Below are 20,648 nucleotides of genomic sequence, written 5' to 3'. Positions count from 1 at the left end.
TCACAGGGCTTGTATTGTTTTATTCTGTGTTGATACAGTATACCACCCACATAATGCATTTATTGTACAAATCTACTCTCTGTGTCTATGTCCTAATTTTCTTTCTTCGTTCATTTTTTGTCTTGTCTTCTTGCTTTGTGGATGTTTTTCACATGTGTCAGCAGAGAAGCCTTCTTAGTGAATCTTTTACCACAGACTGAGCAGCCATGTTGTTTCTCTCCTGTATGAGTCAATTTATGAACGTTTAGGTTCCCCTTGGCACTGAAGCTTTTCCCACAGTCAACACAGCTAAATGGTTTCTCCCCTGTGTGACTCCGAACATGATCTGTTAGGTTATCCTTACGACGGAAGCTTTTCCCACAGTCACCACAGATGAATGGCTTCTCTTCTGTGTGAGTCAGTATGTGCCTACTTAGGTCCCCCTTCTGACTGAAGCTTTTCCCACAGTCACCACAGCTAAAATATTTCTCTCCTGTGTGAGTCAGTGTATGCTTGGTTAGGTTCTCCTTGAGACTGAAGCTTTTCCCACAGTCACGACAGCTAAATGGTTTCTCTCCTGTGTGAGTCCGTATATGCTTATTTAGGTCTCCCTTCTGACTGAAGCTTTTCCCACAGTCACCACAGTGGAATGATTTCTCTCCTGTGTGAATCCTCATGTGCCTGGACAGATCTTTTTTGTATTTGAAGGTCTTGCCACAAACAGGACAGGTGCAGGTTTTCCCACCGTGACAGAGTCTGACATGGGCCTTCAGTTTACAGATGGAGTTATAACATTTATTGCAGAAGTGGCATTCACTGAGTCTTTTCTTGGCTAGAGTCATATGCCTCTGCAGGTCAGCTTTCAGAGCAAATGCTTCACCACAGTCACGGCAGCAGTGAATTTTTCTAGACGTGGTGCTGAGCTTCAAACAGTGTTCCCCCACTGATGGGTTTGGATTCAATGGTGAGCTGGGATCCAATAGTGGGCTGCTGTTCAGTCTGACTCGGTCGCTGCTGATGGCGGAGTTATGGCTGGAGGCATTGTTTTGATTATCTGGAGTGTCACAGGAAGTGTCTAGACCCTTTAGGTAAGTCACAGTGCCAAAAGGTCTGAGATTCACTGGTTTAGAGTCACTCTCTCTGTTCTCCACAGTCTGGGTTTGGGGAGGAGTCAAGAACCAATGTGGGTCCTCCTGATCACATTCACTTTTCACACAGGGAGGAGTGAATATGGAGTCTTCGGCATCAAAGAGCCATTGAAGCTGCTCTTCCTCTTGACTGGTCCTGAGTTCCTCCTGTTCCTCTTTAATCTGTGTGAGCTCTGGTTCTTCCTGCCCCAGACAGAGGCTCCACTCCTGCTTACAGTGCTGCTGCTCAGAGGGAATCTCCTCTTCGGAGACAGCGAGAGAGGACTGGAGGGAGTCTGGAGGGAAGGAGAGGAGGAGCAGACGTTATCTATATACCACAGGATTAAATCGAACACTAGAAGTATATACAGTACCAGTCAAAAGTTTGGACACACCTACTCATTGAAGGGTTTGTAGAATAATAGAAGACAACAAAACTATGAAAGAACACATATGGAATCATGAAGTAACCAAAGAAGTGTTAAGCAAATACATTTTAGATTCTTCAAAGTAGCCACCCTTTGCCTTGATGACAGCTTTGCACACTCTTGGTATTCTCTCAACCAGCTTCACCTGAAATGCTTTTCCAACAGTCTTGAAGGAGTTCCGACATATTCTGGCCATCTGATGCAACACTCCATCACTCTCCTTGTTCAAATAGCTCTTACACAGCCTGGAGGTGTGTTGGGTCATTTTCCTGTTGAAAAACAAATGATAGTCCCACTTTGTGTAAACCAGATGGGATGGCGTATCGCTGCAGAATGCTGTGGTAGCCATGCTGGTTAAGTGTGCCTTGAATTCTAAATAAATCACAGACATTGTCACCAGCAAAGCAATCCACACCATCACACCTCCTCCTCCATGCTTCACGGTGGGAACCACAAATGCATAGACCATCTGTTCACCCACTCTGCGTCTCACAAAGACACGGCGGTGGAACCAAAAATCTCAAATTTGGACTAATCAGACCAAAAGACAGATTTACACCGGTCTAATGTTCTTTGCTCGTGTTTCTTGGCCCAAGCATGTATCTTCTTCTTATTGGTGTCCTTTAGTAGTGGTTTCTTTGCAGCAATTCAACCATGAAGGCCTGATTCAGTCTTCTCTGAACAGTTGATGTTGAGATGTGTCTGTTACTTGAACTTTGTGAAGCATTTATTTGGGCTGCAATTTCTGAGGCAGGTAACTTTAATGAACTTATCGTCTGCAGCAGAGGTGAGTCTGGGTCTTCCTTTCCTGTGGCGGTCCTCATGAGAGCCAGTTTCATCATAGTGCTTGATGGATTTTGTGACTGCACTTGAAGAAACTCAAAGTTCTTGAAATGTTCCAGATTGACTGACCTTCACTTTAAAACAATGTTTTAAATGTATCCTTTATTTAACTAGGCAAGTCAATTAAGAACAAATTCTTATTTACAATGACGGCCTACACCGGCCAAACCCGGGCCAATTGTGTGCTGCCCTATGGGACTCCGATTCAGGATGTCTGTAGTGACACCTCTAGCACTCAGACCTCTGCGCCACTCGGGGGCCCTCATGTCTTAAAGTAATGATGGACTGTCATTTCTCGTTGCTTATTTGAGCTGCTCTTGCCATAATATGGACTTGGTCTTTTACCAAATAGGGCTATCTTCTGTATTCCACCCCTACCTTGTCACAACACAACTGATTGGCTCAAACGCAGATTAAGGAAAGAAATTGCACAAATGAACTTTTAACAAGGCACACCTGTTAATTGAAATACATTCAAGGTGATGACCGCATGAAGCTGGTTGAGAGAATGCCAAGTGTGTACCAAGCTGTCATCAAGGCAAAGGGTGGCTACTTTGAAGAATCTCAAATCTCAAATATATTTTGATTTGTTTAACACTTTAGTTTCTACTTGATTCCATGTTTTATTTTATAGTTTTGATGTCTTCACTATTATTCTACAATGTAGAAAATAATAAAAATCCTGGAATGAGAAGGTGTGTCCATACTTTTGACTGGTGCTGTATATTCCTATGATATACAGACGCTAGTGAAAGTCTACACACCCCTTGCACAGTTTTCAAATGTTGATGCCTTGAAATTAAATCCAAAAAGGGATTAGTTTCAATTTTGTTTTTACTACCGATATACACAACCTACTCCACCTTTTCAAAATGAAAGAAGATGATAGAACATTTTACAAATGAATAAAACATTAAGATGTGTATGTCTTCACATTGAAGAGTTACTACCTGGTGGAAGCACATTTGGCAGCCATTACAGCTGTGAATAATTTTGAATCCGATTCTACCAACTTTGCACAACTCTTAGGGCAACATATATCTATTGTTTCTGTCAAAAAGTGCTCAAGCTCTGTCTATTTTGTTTGGGAATCATTGATGGACAGCAATATTCAAACCATGTCTCTGATTTCAAGCAGATTTAAGTCAGGACTGTGACGGGACCATTCAGGAACGCTCAACACCTCTTGGAAAGCCATTCTGTTATCTTTGGCATTCAAATTTGTGTAATTGTCCCACTGAAGAATTTAAATCTCTATTCTAGGTTAGGTTTTCGGGAAGACTACAGCGGGTCTTTCTCTAACTTTTTAACTGTGCTTTGCTCCTTTCATATTTATTTTGATTCCGACAAACTACCCAGTCTGTGCCGATGACATGCATTCCCATAACAAGCATACCCCACCACAATACTTGAAAATAGAGTGTTTCACTCTGTGATTTGACCAAATCTGTACTTATTAATTTGGGCCAAAAAGTTCATTTCTTTGCTATGTTTTTTATTATACAGTATTACTTAACGGCCTTGTTGCAAAAAGAATGGATGATTTGGAGTGGATTTTAACACAGGCTTTCTTTTTGTCATACAGGCCAGTAATGTGGAGTGAATGCAATGTTGTTGATCCTCTGTATTTTCAACTATTGCGGTGGCAGCATCATGTTATGGGTATGCGTGTCACTGGCAGAGACTGGGGACTTTGTCAGGATCAAAATACATTTAAAATGAGGAAAGCCCTGGTTAAAAGTTAAAGGAAAACCCTCCAACAATTTTGACAATTGTCTATACTTTAATTTCCTTGGAATAGGTTGTGTAGATCAGTAGGGAAAAAATAATGTAATCCATTTTTAGATTTAATTTTAAGGCAGCAAAATGTGAAGACTTTCACTAGCGACTGTATATCATAGAGGAGGGTGAAGACTGTGAATGGGGTGTGGAGACCATCACTAGGCACTGTATACAGCCTTTAGACACGTCTGAGTGAAGATATCTAGCTATTTACTTTCATTCACACAAGCCACATAGGGCTTGGATTCTCACTCCTATTGCCTACTATGAAACACACCGAAGCCAATGTGTACGAATGTCCTAACACTCTCTGACCATTAATAGTCCTCACTGTCAATACGGTTTTGGAAACCTTAGAAACTTTACTTTCATATCACCTAAAAACTATTTTAGGTGATTTCCAAGATGGTGATTTCCATTGCACATATACCTGAACTATGATGCTTCCTTAGCTAATGGAAACAAGGGAGGCATTTTTTTAAATTAAAAAAAAAAAATATATATATATATATATATATATATATATATATATATATATATATATATACATACATACATATATACAGTTGAAGTCGGAAGTTTACATACATCTTAGCCAAATACATTTAAACTCAGTTGTTCACAATTCCTGACATTTAATCCTAGTAAGAATTCCCTGTTTAGGTCAGTTAGGATCACCACTTTATTTTAAGTATGTGAAATGTCAGAATAATAGTAGAGAGAATGATTTATATCAGCTTTTATTTCTTTGATCACATTCCCAGTGGGTCTGAAGTTTACATACACTCAATTAGTATTTGGTAGCATTGCCCTGAAATTGTTTAACTTGGGTCAAACGTTTCAGGTAGCCTTCCACAAGCTCCCCACATCAAGTTGGGTGAATTTTGGTCCATTCCTCCTGACAGACCTGGTGTAAAGAAGTCAGGTTTGTAGGCCTCCTTGCTCGCACACGCTCTTTCAGTTCTGCCCACACATTTTCTATAGGCTTGAGGTCAGGGCTTTTTGATGGCCACTCTAATACCTTGACTTTGATGTCCTTAAGCCATTTTGCCACAACTTTGGAAGTATGCTTGGGGTCAATGTCCATTTGGAAGACCCATTTGTGACCAAGCTTTAACTTTATGACTAATGTCTTGAGATGTTCCTTCAATATATCCACATCATTTTCCTGCCTCATGATGCCATCTCTTTTGTGAAGTGCACCAGTCCTTCCTCCATCAAAGCACACCCACAACATGATGCTGCCACCCCCATTCACGGTTGGGATGGTGTTCTTCGGCTTGCGAGTCTCCCCCTTTTTCTTCCAAATATAACGATGGTCATTATGACCAAACAGTTCTATTTTTGTTTCATCAGACCAGAAGACATTTCTCAAAAAAGTACGATCTTTGTCCCCATGTGCAGTTGCAAACCGTAGTCTGGCTTTTTATGGCAGTTTTGGAGCAGTGGCTTCTTCCTTGCTGAGCGGCCTTTCAGGTTATGTCGATATAGGACTCATTTTACTGTGGATATAGATACTTTTGTACCTATTTCCTCCAGCATCTTCACAAGGTCCTTTGCTGTTGTTCTGGGATTGATTTGCACTTTTTGCACCAAAGTACATTCATCTCTAGGAGACAGAACGCATCTCCTTTCTGAGCGGTATGACAGTTGTGCGGTCCCATGGTGTTTATACTTGCGTACTATTGTTTGTACAGATGAACGTGGTACCTTCAGACGTTTGGAAATTTCTCCCAAGGATGAACCAGACTTGTGGAGGTCTACAATTTTTTTCTGAGGTCTTGGCTGATTTCTTTTGATTTTCCCATGATGTCAAGCAAAGAGGCACTGAGTTTGAAGGTAGGCCTTGAAATACATCCACAGGTACACCTCCAATTGACTCAAAGGATGTCAATTAGCCTATCAGAAGCTTCTAAAGCCATGACACCATTTTTCTGGAATTTTCCAAGCTGTTTAAAGGCACAGTCAACTTAGTGTATGTAAACTTCTGACCCACTGGACTTGTGATACAGTGAATTATAAGTTAAATAATCTGTCTGTAAACAATTGTTGGAAACATTACTTGTGTCATGTACAAAGTAGATGTCCTAACCGACTTGCCAAAACTATAGTTTGTTAACAAGAAATTTGTGGAGTGGTTGAAAAATTAGTGTATGTAAACTTCCGACTTCAACTGTATATCACCTCAAAGCTGTGTTCCACAAGAAACAACCAAGCTGTGGTAAAATTATGTTGGATTATTATTAAATTGAGTGTTCAAGGTTTCCAAAACCATATCGCAAGCCATTATCAATTTTTTCTAGATAAAGCGTTTCACACTTGATCAAATCATCATCCTCAGCTAATCAAAAGGCAGGGTTGTTTCTGGATTTTAAAAAAGTGGCTTAGGTGGTGGGCGTGGCAATGAGCCCGGTTGGCCTGACTACATTTTAGAGGCCCTTTTTTAGAGAAATGTGTGCATTTCTAAGCTAATTTTCTGCAATTCCACATATTCTTTGCAGTTTTAAAGCTAGTTCCCTAGCATTTTCCATCCTGATTTTTTAAATAAGATTTTAAATAACACAGTTTGGATTTAATAGAACATTAAAAAAGACACTTAGGCGGCACGCCCAAGGTTTGCAATGGCAGAAAAATCCCTGAGGGACCTTGAATAACTCCAATATAGCATTGGAATCAGAAGGGCAACAAAAGGACTTTCGGGAAGTAAGTTCAAATGTAATTGTTTTCAACATTCGTCAATGGAAAAATGTGTGATGCTGCTGTCCAAGCGAGGGAAAGCATTGGCACTTCAGTGCTACTTTTATCCATTCACGGCAAAAGAAAAAACTACTTTAACATTTTTTTAAAAATGTGATCACTGAAAGCCTAAACAGTTTATTAATTGACTAGAAAGAACTGTAGCTAGACATTGGTAGATCTACATACAAACCTATTCTACATAATTTTATCTCTGGGGTGAGCCGCAGCAGCCTCCGTAGGCTATCATTCTCCTCCTGGTACTCAGCTACAGTTTTCTCAACTGCGCCAAATATCTCCACAGCAGCAGACGCCATTAAACGCTCATTTAAAAACACACTAAATAACTTTAGTTTAGACATTTTCAGTAGACTGAGAGTTGGGTATTCAGCTAGTATGGCTTCTTGACATGGGTCCTCCTGATCACATTCACTTTTCACACAGGAAGGCGTGAATATGGAGTCGTTGGTATCATAGAGCCGAAGCTGCTCTTCCTCCTGACTGGTCCTGAGTTCCTCCTGTTCCTCTTTAATCTGTGTGGGCTCTGGGTCCTCCTGCCCCAGACTGGGGCTCCACTCCTGATCACAGTGCTGCTGCTCAGGGGAAATCTCCTCTTCAGAGATGGTGAGAGAGGGCTGCAAGGAGTCTGGAGGGTAGGAGAGGAGGAGCAGAGGTTATCTATATAAAGTGATTGCATTCCTTTTGGAACCGGGCTGCATCCTAGCCGTGAACCAGGTGCCCCACTCTGGCCTAAGGCGAAGTTGCCTCAAAAGAAAAGTGACGTAGGAGCATGTGGAGAAATGCACAATTCAGAGTCCAAAGCCACGATTGTACTCCATTGTGACATATCTGTCCCTCTCTGTCACCACTGTGTCCCAACCAACACGACTATTATGCGGCTCCTATTTATTTTATTAATGTGTTGACGGTTGGAAATTGTGTGAGGTGCGCTGAGAATTCGAGCAAACATCCATATTCTAGAACACTGCTGTACACGAACATCCTTTGGACTCTGACAGGTGCTTAATGAGTGGGATTCTGTGTTTTCACATGCTAAAGTTTTATTTTGATAAAAACGCTTTACCTGCCTTCCCAATGAAAACTAGTTTGACATTTATTTTATAGAAAGGTGTTTCTAAACTATTAATTATGCTGCATTGTTGACAATATGAGCGAGCAGCACAGATTAGGCTACTGTTTGATTTGAGCAGGGTGCGCCTCCCTCACCGGCTTCGCCTAGTCACGAAGGGCCATAGCTTAATCCCATCATTAATAAGACACTGCAGTGCCTTCCAATGAATCATTAAAGAAGTATCAGATTACATTATTGCATATCGACCATTGCAAATCAGAAACTATGATCCAATATTGCAGAGTACCGGAGGAGTTGAGAGCAGACTCGTTTTTTGAATTAACCTCTGACTTGCTATGCATCGACACTTCAAAAATGTATCCTAAACCCTTACCGTGTACCTATGTTTGTCCTCTGTTGTTGCGCTCCTTCCTTTGTTTGCTGAAATCCATACGTTTTAATAAAACGTTAATTAAATACAACCACGATTGTTTCCTAAAATACAACCCCCAACAGTTGCTCTAAAATGCCAACTCAGTGCGAATGCACATGTGCCAATACAATCTCAACGAGGAAACAGTCGGTGGGTCTATTTGATTAACTTTTTATTAAAAAGTATGGATTTCAGAAATCAAACAAAAACATGCAACAGAGTAAAAACATTGCTACATGGTAAGGGTTTAAGCAGTTGCGGATTTAGGTGTAGGCAACATGGGCAGCCGCCCAGGGCGGCACTGGGCGCCCGCACACAAAAAATTGTAATGGTGACATTTGCACGTCACGTCAATGATATCATGTCACCGTGTGGGACTGTGGGTTAATTAACCTTGTCGGAGTGGGCGCCCTGATTCTAGTTTGTGAGCTAGGCAGTCTACTGCATGGGAAGGTTTCCCACTCAGTAGTATGAGATTGGGAAGTGGGAGTTGGTAGGTTGAGCTCAGGTCTCCCCACTGGAAGCCAGAGGTAGGGGTACTTTATTTTTATTTTTTATTTATCCGTTATTTTACCAGGTAAGTTGACTGAGAACACGGTCTCATTTGCAGCAGCGACCTGGGGAATAGTTACAGGGGAGAGGAGGGGGATTAATGAGCCAATTGTAAACTGGGGATTATTAGGTTTGAGGGCCAGATTGGGAATTTAGCCAGGACACCGGGGTTAACACCCCTACTCTTACGATAAGTGCCATGGGATCTTTAATGACCTCAGAGAGTCAGGACACCCGTTTAACGTCCCATCCGAAAGACAGCACCCTACACAGGGTAGTGTCCCCAATCACTGCCCTGGGGCATTGGGATATTTTTTAGACCAGAGAAAAGAGTGCCTTCTACTGGCCCTCCAACACCACTTCCAGCAGCATCTGGTCTACCATCCAGGCACTGACCAGGACCAACCCTGCTTAGCTTCAGAAGCAAGCCAGCAGTGGTATGCAGGGTGGTATGCTGCTGGTGCGGGGGAATCTATCAAATAGCGCACCTCTAACTTTGTACAGTACTAATGCAATTAGTAGAATCAGTCACACGCATTTTTTTATGGTTTGTGCGAAATCGTAATCAAAGAGTAATATAAAACCAGTCTCAGAATTTGTCTTACTCTTCCAGTGACCGTACCTGAAGCTGAGAGGAGTTTTTCAAAGCTCAACAAATCCTACCTGAGGTCCACCATGTCACAGGAACAACTTAGTGGCCCTGCTGTCATCAGTATTAACCATGCAATTGCTGGGCAGATTTCTTATGATGATGTAATTGATTACTTTGCATCAAGGAAGGCAAGAAAGGTCCGGGTTTGGATGGCAGTTGTACAATTTAGTTTGTGTGTTTCTTGTTTGAAGTGCAATAGTGTAATAATCAGGTTCTCTTCTTTATAAGTGTGTTATTCTATTTGTGCATTTGTGTGATAGGATTTGTGCAATTTAGTTTTCTTTGTGTGTTTTTTGTTAGTAATAGGTTAATAATTCGATTCTCTTTTATATTTGTATTTATATACTACATTTTGTTTATATCTGTCTTTGTTACTTCTTTTTGATATTTCTGAGTCTTGTTTTGTATATATTTTTTATATTGATATAGTTCAATGTTATGGGGGAGGTGAGGTACTCAGCTAGATCTAATTCAGCCTTTAGTCATAACTGAGTGCAGATATATGTAACGTTATGCTATTTCAATCAGATTTTCGTGACAATTTTTTTCTCCATTCACGGTAAAAGTAACAGTAGATAACTGTTTAAAAAAATGTATGGAATAATGATCACCGTTAGCCTAAACAGTGTATTAATTTATTAGAACTATAACTAGCTAGTAGACCTACATACGAACCTATACATAGTTTTATCTCCGGCGTGATCAGCAGCAATCTTCTTAAACGATCATTCTCTTCCTTGTACTCCACTACTGTTTTCTCAACTGCCCCGAAAATCTCAAGAGCGGCCGCCGATAAACGATCATCTAAAAACACACTAAACGACTGTAGTTTAGACATGTTTTAGTCGAATGCGAGTTTGGAATTCAGCCAGTATGCCTTCGTCAAAGAGAGTTGAAACGTAAATACGACTTTTACTTCCGCATTTTCTTCTTCTCTTTGTATCAGCGTGTGGCGAGCCTATTAACACAACACAGCGCTCCATGTGGATGGAGTTTTACTGTACTGGACAGACAAGTTAAAACTAAACCAGATAATGCAATCACAGTATTAGAAGAAATCTCTCTCTCTTTCAGTTTTTTTTAGCATATTGTACTTGTCAACTACTTGCACGCACGTTACCACTCCACTATGTCTCCCTATCAGTACAGATACCGACACATCTTGACCACAAAAGTCCATTTGATGTCACAAAGCTGTCCAGTGCTTAAAACATATCTCATCCTGTTGTCCTGGTTTCCAGAAGAGGATGTCTTCCTTAATTGACCCTCCATAAACGTAACTGACATATACCTGGAGCTGTGCCAGGCCCGCCACGCCACGTCTGTTAACTCATCCAGCTATAACGCATATAATTCACTGGCTTGTATGCGAAGCAGTAATTGTTTCAAAACATCTCCTGGCATATCACTGATTTGTTGTGAAACAGTGTTGTTTGAGGAAGTCATTGTCTGTATCGTTTTTTGGGCCTTTTCCCCCAGCATTGTCCCAGCCATATCCGCGGCAGCAGGAAGAATTAAGTCCTCCACAATAGTATGGGGCTTGCCTGTCCTAGCCACTCGGTAGCTCACCATATAAGACGCTTCTAGCCCTTTATTATGAATGTTATCTGTTGCTTTTATACATGTCTCACTACTCAAAGGTCGTCTTAATTCTCGCTCAAAATACTCCTGTTGGCTTATTTTTCATATTGGCATGTTTTGTTTCTAAATGTCTGCGCAAGAGGGAAGGTTTCATTGAGTTGTAAGATAGTACTTTTGCACATTTAACACACAGTGGCTGAGGAAAGGCACTACTCCCAATATAAGTGAACCACAAGTCAATGTCAAATCATATTTGCGCCTCTTCGATTGTCCAAAGTCCCTGTCTGTTGTTCGGTGCTTTCCCGGGTAAGGGGGCAGTAGCTCTTCGGCTGCATCAGATTCACAACTGTTAGTGTCCGTGCTAGCTGGGCTAACAACAACATGTATAATTACTGATTCTAGCATTGGATGTGCTCGTGGAAGCAGAACAACTTGTGTCATCGACAGGTGCAGGTGTAGTACTGTTGGTAGTAGCAGCTGGTAGTAGCAGTACTACCAGTAGAGCTGGTATGTGTCTCTATGGACACATACCAGTCTCTATGGGTCTTACTTTTTTAAACCATTTATCAATTTTCGAGCAAACGGAATGAGCTGCAGCTACGTTTGGCTACATATGGACTGTTAGTGGAATTCCCGCGAGTAATGGTTAATGTGATTGGATGTTAATTATTTGACTGGGCTACCTGTATTTGACATTGTCTTGTTATTTCGCTGAACACTAACTTAGATGGTTGAATTTTATTTTTGACAGTGAAACGAGGCTACTCGGGCGAGAGAAAAACCTCACCCAAATGTATAGCCCCGTTGGAAAATATAAATGGATTGTTTGAAAATGTGAAGATTTAATTATTATTATTATTATTTTAAAAATGTGAATCACATTTTTATTTGACGTAGCCCCGACACCATTGCGTGTACGTAGCCCGGTTCGGGAATACCTGTTCTATAGAATACAGACCATTTCCAAGGCATATTTGGAGGTTTGTGGAAATACATCATCCTGACATATTTGGAGTCCAGATGAGTATTTTAGACATACTGCATATAAAATTTCACACATGGACATTTCCTATGGCCTCATCCAATATCCTGAGATACAGTATGTGACATCCTATTTTCTCTCTTCATGTTGACAAATACTAACTGTATACTGTACATAGCATGTCTGTTTTTTTCAGCACATTCAAGATAGGAAGCTATATTGATTCCAGATATTTCTTGACTGAGGTCCATATCCGGATCTTGATCATCTAAAAAAAAATGGACGATTTCTGCGTTTTCAGCACATGCTCTAACTGCAGTAACACTGCAAATTGTGCTGATTTGGACGCAGTGTTTGCAGCATACTGCAGTTATACTGCACTCTAACAGTAATCTTTTTTTCGTAAGGGAGGAGAGAAGTCCTCAACTTCAAAACTTCTCTCCATAGCAAAGCTAGCTTAGTTTACCTCGCTGTCACTACTCACTACTGCCCTTGTTTGATGTGATTGAATGGCAACTACACGACCAAGAAACATCCACATCAACCCACACCCAAGACAACTCTCTTTTGGCTTCAGTCATGCCCGCTAGTCATGCCCGCTAGAAAGACAAAAATGTCCACCCCCCCTTTAAAGTCAAACTCACTACAACATATGTGTTCTGTTCTGTATATAAAATAAAGAAATAAGAAAAATAGAACAAGTTCTGGAAAACTATTTCAAATTTATTGAACAACTCTCAAAATGTATATCTGCTTGCAAAAACACATTCATTCGCAGTAGCAACATATTTTACGCCATAAAGTATTCTGTGCTGTGTTTGTTTTCTTTAACTGACACTGGTTATCTACATTTCCTGTGGCCAGTAGAGGCCAATTATATTCCTTTGCTACTTCACAAAAAAAATCATCTGAATCTTTTCTTTTTCCCTCATGTTCTACATCCATAAGGTCAGGTGGAAGGAGATCTCCATATTTAAAAGACACAAATGTTATTTTTTTCTTCTTTCTTTCAACCATTATTTTTAGACTTTGTGCATACCCTCAACATTCTCTAGTCCTTCTGTCCAATTGTTAGCACACACACTTCCCTTCACAATGGCACCTCCAAAAGATTTTGACACCTTTTTTTTATCCAACAAAACCTATAAAGTGTACCGGGTTACAAAACATCCAGCCCTAGACAACCCTGAAACATTCCACTGCTGCAAATTAATTGTATTTTTTTTTCACAGAGCAATGTTTAATTTACGAAGACAAGTAAAAATTATAAAAGTACGGGCTCTATTCAATCTGGATTGCTGAAGCGTTTCAGATTGCGCGATAGAAACGTAAAGGTAATTTCTGATTGAGCCGACATTGAATGCAGTCTCTCTAACGTGGGAACATTGTCTTTTAATTTAAATCATGCTGTAACGCTGAACTTCCGCGATACGGATTGAATAGAGCCCTAAATTGTGTCAGTGGGTTATCCTGCATAAGAAATATCAAATAGCAATCCCAAAACATACTCATAAAGGGAGACAGATGGACTGGCCAGCAGTTCCGAAAGCATGTGGTTTGCTATACACATCAATATAGAACAGTAATATGCTTGCATATACTGTATAGGGGTCTGGAAAGAAAATATTTCCAAAACACACTTCAGTTCATCAATGTGAGATTGCTCTGTCCCGGTTACTATAAAAACAATAAAAATTGATAATACTTTCCTCACTGCATACCTTGTGTTCTTATGAAATGTCTAAACATTCACCTCTTACCTACTGTATATTAAGAGCACTTAAATGTGACAGGGCAAAATTCTCAACACTTAATGACATTTCAGTAATAAACATACTCAGAATAAACAGGCAACAACATACTCATTTCAGTATAAGTACTGTATAGCAAACCAAACCAGATATTGCGCAATTTGTATTCAAGACAATGGCTCATTCATTTTCAATAGAAAAATTATAGCGGGCCTCCTGAGTGGTGCAGCGGTCTAAGGCACATCCTTGTGGGGATCAGGGGGGGGAATGCCGGGAATGGCGGGCATGAAACCTGGGTAGATCGTGTAGGTGGGGCCGTAGAATCTGGGACTCAGGGCTAAGGGCAAGACGGGCATGGAAATGGGCACGGGCGTTATTTGGGGCATGGACATGGGCATGGGGGACATGGGCTGCTGGGAGATGGGCACTTCTACGTACTGTCCCGTCTCGGGGTCGAAGAGGCGGCAGGTGGCTGGCTGGACAGGGGTGTCCACCAGGTAGTAGTTCCCTGTGCTGGGGTCAAAGAGCATCTTTCTCTGAGTGTGGGGCACGGCATGTGGGGCCATGGCCGGGGAGAAGCAGTGCATCTGAAGTTGGGCAGACGCCATGCTTTGAGCCATGGGCATGTGGTAGATCATGGCGGTTAACGTGTCCTGGGCTCTCATATCCATGACGATGGTGGAGCGTTTCTGTGGAGACTGTCGGGTCTCTTCCTGCTTCCGGGCGCCACCATGACCAGGTGGGCTGGCCGTCTGGGTCTGGGTCTTGACGCCTGTGGTGGCGAAGGTATAAATGGCTGTATTCTCATAGCCACCGCCGGCAGACACGGCGGCTTGCTTGGCGCTGGTGTCGTGAGACTTGACGGGGATAGTGAGGCAGTTTTCGGGCTCGGCAGAGGCTCTGCTGAACTGGACGGGCCTGTCTGCCTCCATACTGTTGGCCCTTTCCCTTTCTCTCAACCTCTCCCTTGCTCCCTCATTGGCCACATTCCCTCCCTCCTTCTCTGACCCATCCTCCTTGCTGGATATGAGAGAGAGCGCATGACTGTCTGATAATATAGAGGGTGGCTTGGATTTCCTCTTCCACTCATTTCTATCAAAAACATACAACTGCTCCATGGTTTTGACTGCATCCTGTAATTTCTCGAATGCAGCCAGGTTGGACAATTTAGACTCAGGTTTTGTCTTGTCACCGATGTCCAGTGTTTTCTCATGTCTTATAGAAGCTGTGCTGGTTTCAATTAGAAGTCCAATGGGGCATTCGGACGAATCACCTTTCAGTTGTTTTGTATTGCCTAATGGCACTCTCCCTGACGATCGTCGGATGCCGCTTTTGGCCGCCTCTTGCTGGGGTGATGACCTGAAAACTTCAAATGAATCCTCGTTGAGTTTAAATGTAGAATTCTCTGTTTGATTTACAGATTGCTTCCCATTCACATTGCTATTGGTATTCACTGACTGATACTTTATTTTGATGGGGGGAAGCGACGAAGGGTTTCCATAAGATCCATTTTTGGAAAGTTTCTGATCTGAGTGAAAGTCGCCGGCGGTAACGTTATTATCCAAAGACACAAAGTGATAAGAACTTTTACCCAATTTACGCACATCTCTAACTTTGTGTATAGGTGTTTGCAGCTTAGCCCTGTGGTCTCGTATGTCTCTGACCATGAAGTGTGGTACTTTTTCGGAAGACTCACCCTTCAATGCCGTAGCGAGCGCTTGGCACCTGGACTCGTCTCCTGCCTTTATCAGTTTGACTGAGTTACAGCCTATATTGGGAGGCACCAGCTTTGCAACGTTGAAAGGGTCGCCTTTGTTTTCTTTTACACTTCGTAAACTGATTTTAATTTCCGGCGATGTAGATGTTACAATACTTCTAGGATCCGCGACGTTGTTGGTGCGCAACTTCACACCTTCCTCTCCTTGATCCGCGGGCGCGCGGGTTAAATAATTCATAGTCGGCAGGGGTTTTGAAACTTCTATCTCATTGGATAGTAGTAGTTGAATATTTGGCACAAGCAAATGTGTCATTTTGGTAAGTTTACTGTTGCCTGGATCGGTGTACAAGTCCGTTTCCCCCTGGTTGTCGGTGGACGAAGACGGTTTCTCCTCTGGAGTTTTATCGTTTTTATGTTCCTTTTGAAACTCTAGCTCACCGTCCCTCCAGGATCTGAATGCGCTATTTTGACTTCGAAGCAGCGTGCTTTTGGACGCTTCGAATGCTCCTATTTTAGTATCGATTCCTACTTCATTTGTCGACTCTAAATTAGTTTCTGATGCAATAATTAAACTGTCTTGTCTCCGACAGTCGTCTTTGGCATCGCATGAGCTGGTGTCCACTAAATCCCCTAATTCATCCACACAAACAATAGTTAGGTCAGAACTCGCCTCTGAGTATTTCGAGTTCTGCCTTTGAAAATCCTTAGACTCCTTTGGTGTAGTCCTATCCCTCTCCCTGTGCGTAATTTCGGGCTCTTGTTTGAGAAAGGGAGATGGCGCGTGATAGGGCTCGCTTATCTCCCCCCTCTCCATTTTACGCTCCTGCTCAAACTGCATTTTCTTAGAAATTACATTTTTAAGAAGGCTCGAGGCTAATGTTGCTTTCTTGTGTGTGTCTTCCATGGTTTCCCCTGCATTACATGGTTGCTTCCTGTTCTCACTCCCCTGGCTGCTTGGCAATGTGTTGGTAACTTCATCTGTGGAACGTGATCCGGTTGCGTTTTTTGCACATTTTGAGCGCCTTTCACTCCCAGACATCCCGGATGTGACATTACAACAAACATTTAATGTTTCTGTGATCGTAATTATCCCACTGTGCCCCTGCCCAAATTCCCCCGTAAACTCACATTTCTTTGCTGCGGAAGATGGGTTATAGTGACCAGAAAGGGCACCATTCAAAGCAAAGAGCTTGTTCGTGTGCGGTTTAGTATTAGCCAATACCAAACCCTTATAACCTTTATTGTCTTTAACCTTAGCAATTTCAGAGGATGACGTAGAACGTTTATTAAACCCTTTATTCGGTCCCTGTCTCTGATACATGTTCATGTTGCCATATTTAAGGTCAACAAAAGTTGACCACCTGTTCACCCCCAGCTCGGAGGTGGAGGACTCGCTGGAGGTGCTGAAATTGATGGCATCGAAATAAGGGTATGCTAAACTCTTGAACGCTCTGGCAGTCAAGTTGCCCACTTCCTTATCGGCGTCGTCAAGATCACTGAAGGCGCTGGATGCTCCGCTCGAATAGTCGTTAACATCTTTCCCTTTTAATTTGCCACCAATGTGCAAGCGTCCGGGGGAGGCAATACAACACTTAGCACTATCACAGAATTTCTCCGTATTTGCATCCCCAGTTCCTCTAAAAACATAGCGACTCATGTCTGCGGCGTGCTTGGCACAATAAAGATTATTTAGATTTTCTTGGACGTTGCTAGGCTTATTTATAACTCGGGAAGTCGTTTTGATTGACAGGTGGATCTGCCCTGCAACATTATTTTGGTTCTTTGACAGACCTTTCTCTGAGATGGCGCACTTGTCACCGTCACCGAGATCACTTTCCATCTTAGTGCTGACTGCTGGTCCTCTATTAGCCAGACCCTGATTGCTTTTCACCCTCTCCTCTCTTCCTGCCTTCGTTCCATCACCGTCAAAAGCAGCATAATCGACAAAAGAGTAGACCTGGTTATCATCCCAACCCTGCTCGATATCATAGTCGACATCGTGATCTGAAAGCTCGGAGAGCTGGATCTCGTGCGAGGTTATGTAATGAGACTCATCCTTCTTACTGCAAGGCGCGCAATCATCACAATCACCGGACAGCACCAAGCTCACGTCATCACCCGATTCACTTTGCTCGCTTAACATGTCAGTGTATTGTAAATCTTCATTATCATTTTGTTCATAAACAGGTGTATTTTCTGCGTCCTCTTTGGGGGTAAAATCTCGGGTGTGCGCTCCATTACCAACGTCTCGTTGTGATTCGGTGCTGGCCATAATGTTTTCATTCAGAATAGTAACCTTGGAGCAACAGGCAGTTCCAAGAAACCCGGATAGATAGCCCTTGGCACACTTCTTTGCGACAATATCCTCCTTAAATGTGTCACTGTTGATATGATCAGTCATCTTACTCGCCATGTCTCCGTATCCAGCAGTTTCTTCTTCTGTGCTCGACTCCCAGTTGCCCGCGTCAATCGCCATTTGGCTTCCTTCACTGGTGACAGAAACGTTGACAGTTTTCGTTCCGTCTGTATCCAAATCAAGTAAATCGTTCAATTCAACGTACTTCGATTCATCTTCCGTCCCAGTGGTATCCTTGCTATCGGGTATGCGCTTTTTTAACACATCGGTGTCCTTTGGGTGTGTTAGATTCTTCTCGGGCGCGTCCATTGTTTCCATTGCGTTACGCACACCTTGTATGCTGGCAATTTTACATTTGGCATGGGATAGAAAATAAACAATAGAGATAGAAGTCCCCAGGATTTCCCATTTCACTCCCTGATGTCCAGAGAACCAACCACAGGCTCCTAGTGGAGGTATTGCTGTGCGCTAGCCTCTGGCCGACAGCTGCGCTCGGGACTGTCACTCCGGAGGCCATTGGACACGCCGGTACTCCAGATATTCTAACTCATAGCCATTGTCAGCAAAGCATCTAAAAATGACGAGCTATTTACGAACCGGTGTGCGCTTTTACAGGCGTGAACAAAATTAACGCATTAAGCTAGGCCTACTATAATGGATGTATTTGCTCCAACTCCAAGCCTGAACGGGAGTTGAACAGAGGTGGCATTCTGTGTGGAGACGGACCCGTTTCTGCCCTTCTTAAAATACATGCTAGAACACAAACATAGAAATGGTGACGAAATTATAAAACGGCTATTTTAAACGTCGGTTGTTATGTGCGGCGTGTTTTGTTTCACACGGCAGACAAGGGAGACTGTCTCCACATACATTCCACCCAGCAAACAAATCATCAGCTGCCTCGTCCACAAGTGATGGGAGTTATTTTGAGCTTAATATAAATGCTTGTAAAAAGTGTCTGGGTATTATCACACTTTCACGCACAGTGGTTTAAGCCACATGATAATTGAGATGCGTGTCACTGGGAATAGGATAGTCATGTTGTGAGCGTTGCTTGTAGGCACATGCCACAATAAGACAGTAATGTTTTGCAATACACACAGGCGATGGTGATTACACACGGTTGCATCTCAATAACCTGCTCTATTTTTTATTCACTACTTTCAGAGTCATTGAATAGGCCTAGTGATTTGTGTTGATAAATAATCGCACTGCGTAAGGCTAATGACAGTCATTACAGGCAATGTATTAAATCATGAAATGTAACACTTAAAATCTTATTTTCCATAAAATCACATTTATAAACGTATTTTGTAAAGTTATACATAGACACAAATGTCTCTTGATATGTAATATGACTCATAATGTATCAAATTAGGGTTAGATAGAATTTTAAGGTACTGATTGTCATAATATATATATATTTTTTTGCTGTGTTCTGCTTCAAAGCCACCTTTTCAGAATGGATTGTTTTAGCACAACCGTGGTAGTAGACAGCTCCTTAGGACCGCCTCCGTCAAATCACATGCAAATAAGCTCGCAATATTAACTGTTATGCATACCGTATCTCACTCGGAATCGAAGATAATTCGCTATGCATCACATGCTGAATTTTTTAATTATAGGGTTACTTTCAATTTCAGAATTAGACTACATTTGATTGGCACTTGTTTGGTGCAAATATATTTCCTGCTCGAAACTTTATGTCTTGTTGACCAAGTCATAAATAAAACGTTTAAAAAGTGCCAAGAATAACTTTTCTTTCATCTAGTGAAATTAAAGATAGTAGCAAATGTATTGATGATAAAGACTTTATCTTAATACTCATAATAATGACATGTGGACATCAACAGTCATGAGAGCTGCTGCACATACACGGAAATATACGTAAGTCATGATACAAGCAGTTATTTATGTATGACAGTCATATATGTAAGTCGCCCTGAGTTTATGACTTGACAGTATTATGACAGTGTCCTTTAGAATTAAGTCAAGAGTTATCGATTATACACCAATATTGCTATATGCAATTTCTCTAGATGATTAATGTGTTTGGTAATGGCTCTGTAGGGCTCTAGGTATGAGCTATGGGCTGTTAGTGAGCAGCTACTCACAGGGCAAATAGGCACAGTGCCCCTGATTGTACAAACAGGACATGGTATCACCTGGCCTCACTAAACACTGATATGTTTCTCTTGTTCATATCAATCTGATAATCTGTTATCAGTGTCTCATAAAAGTGCATGATGGGGAGTAGGGTGATGTCGCCACTAGAAGCTGATCTTGGATCAGTTTTGCATTTCCCCCATGTGGTTAAGGTTAGGATTGGAGGAGGGGGAAGGTGATCCTAGATCTGTACCTAGGGGAAACTTCAACCTGGAGCACTGTGTGTAGTGTGTAGGTCTGCTTCATAAATAGTTTGATCACATGTTACCACATGGTAGATAGTGATATACTGTATTGTGTACTGTATCCTGATGTGGAAGAGCACCATTTTTCACTTTTTGGACCCGGAGACTGGTTTAGATTTAATAGTGCCCTGTGTGTGTGTGTGTGTGTATCCATCTGTGTGTGTATGCATCTGTGTGCGTGTGTGTGTGTGCATCTGTGCGTGTTCACCCTGTGACAGACAGTGTTGACGACCAGAAATGATCAAC

General features: G+C 41.9%; 2 protein-coding genes across 2 annotated transcripts in view; both read right to left on the bottom strand.

The window, feature by feature from the left end:
- Positions 1-20,648, bottom strand: part of LOC109897043 (zinc finger protein OZF-like) — a 29,061-nt gene continuing 8,413 nt past the window's right edge. The window contains exons 2-3 of the mRNA XM_020491557.2: positions 7,089-7,541; positions 1-1,402 (exon numbers count right to left, since the gene is read on the bottom strand). Of these exons, the coding sequence (XP_020347146.1) occupies positions 111-1,402; positions 7,089-7,257 (1,461 nt within the window). The 5' untranslated portion in view covers positions 7,258-7,541 and the 3' untranslated portion in view covers positions 1-110. The remainder of the gene's footprint in view (positions 1,403-7,088; positions 7,542-20,648) is intronic.
- On the bottom strand, positions 12,870-18,688 carry LOC116375301 (uncharacterized protein C4orf54 homolog). The gene has a single exon (XM_031832431.1). The coding sequence runs from the start codon at positions 18,307-18,309 to the stop codon at positions 14,152-14,154; it is 4,158 nt and encodes a 1,385-aa protein (XP_031688291.1). The 5' UTR covers positions 18,310-18,688; the 3' UTR covers positions 12,870-14,151.

Source organism: Oncorhynchus kisutch, linkage group LG9, assembly GCF_002021735.2.
Source record: "Oncorhynchus kisutch isolate 150728-3 linkage group LG9, Okis_V2, whole genome shotgun sequence".
In the NCBI taxonomy this organism is placed as follows: Eukaryota; Metazoa; Chordata; class Actinopteri; order Salmoniformes; family Salmonidae; genus Oncorhynchus; species Oncorhynchus kisutch.
Note: the sequence above shows the minus strand (reverse complement) of the source record. Positions and strands in the feature narration are given on the sequence as shown.

Excerpts from the sequence above, each read along its gene's own strand:
- LOC116375301 (XM_031832431.1), bottom strand. The coding sequence starts at position 18,309 with ATGGAAACAATGGACGCGCCCGAGAAGAATCTAACACACCCAAAGGAC.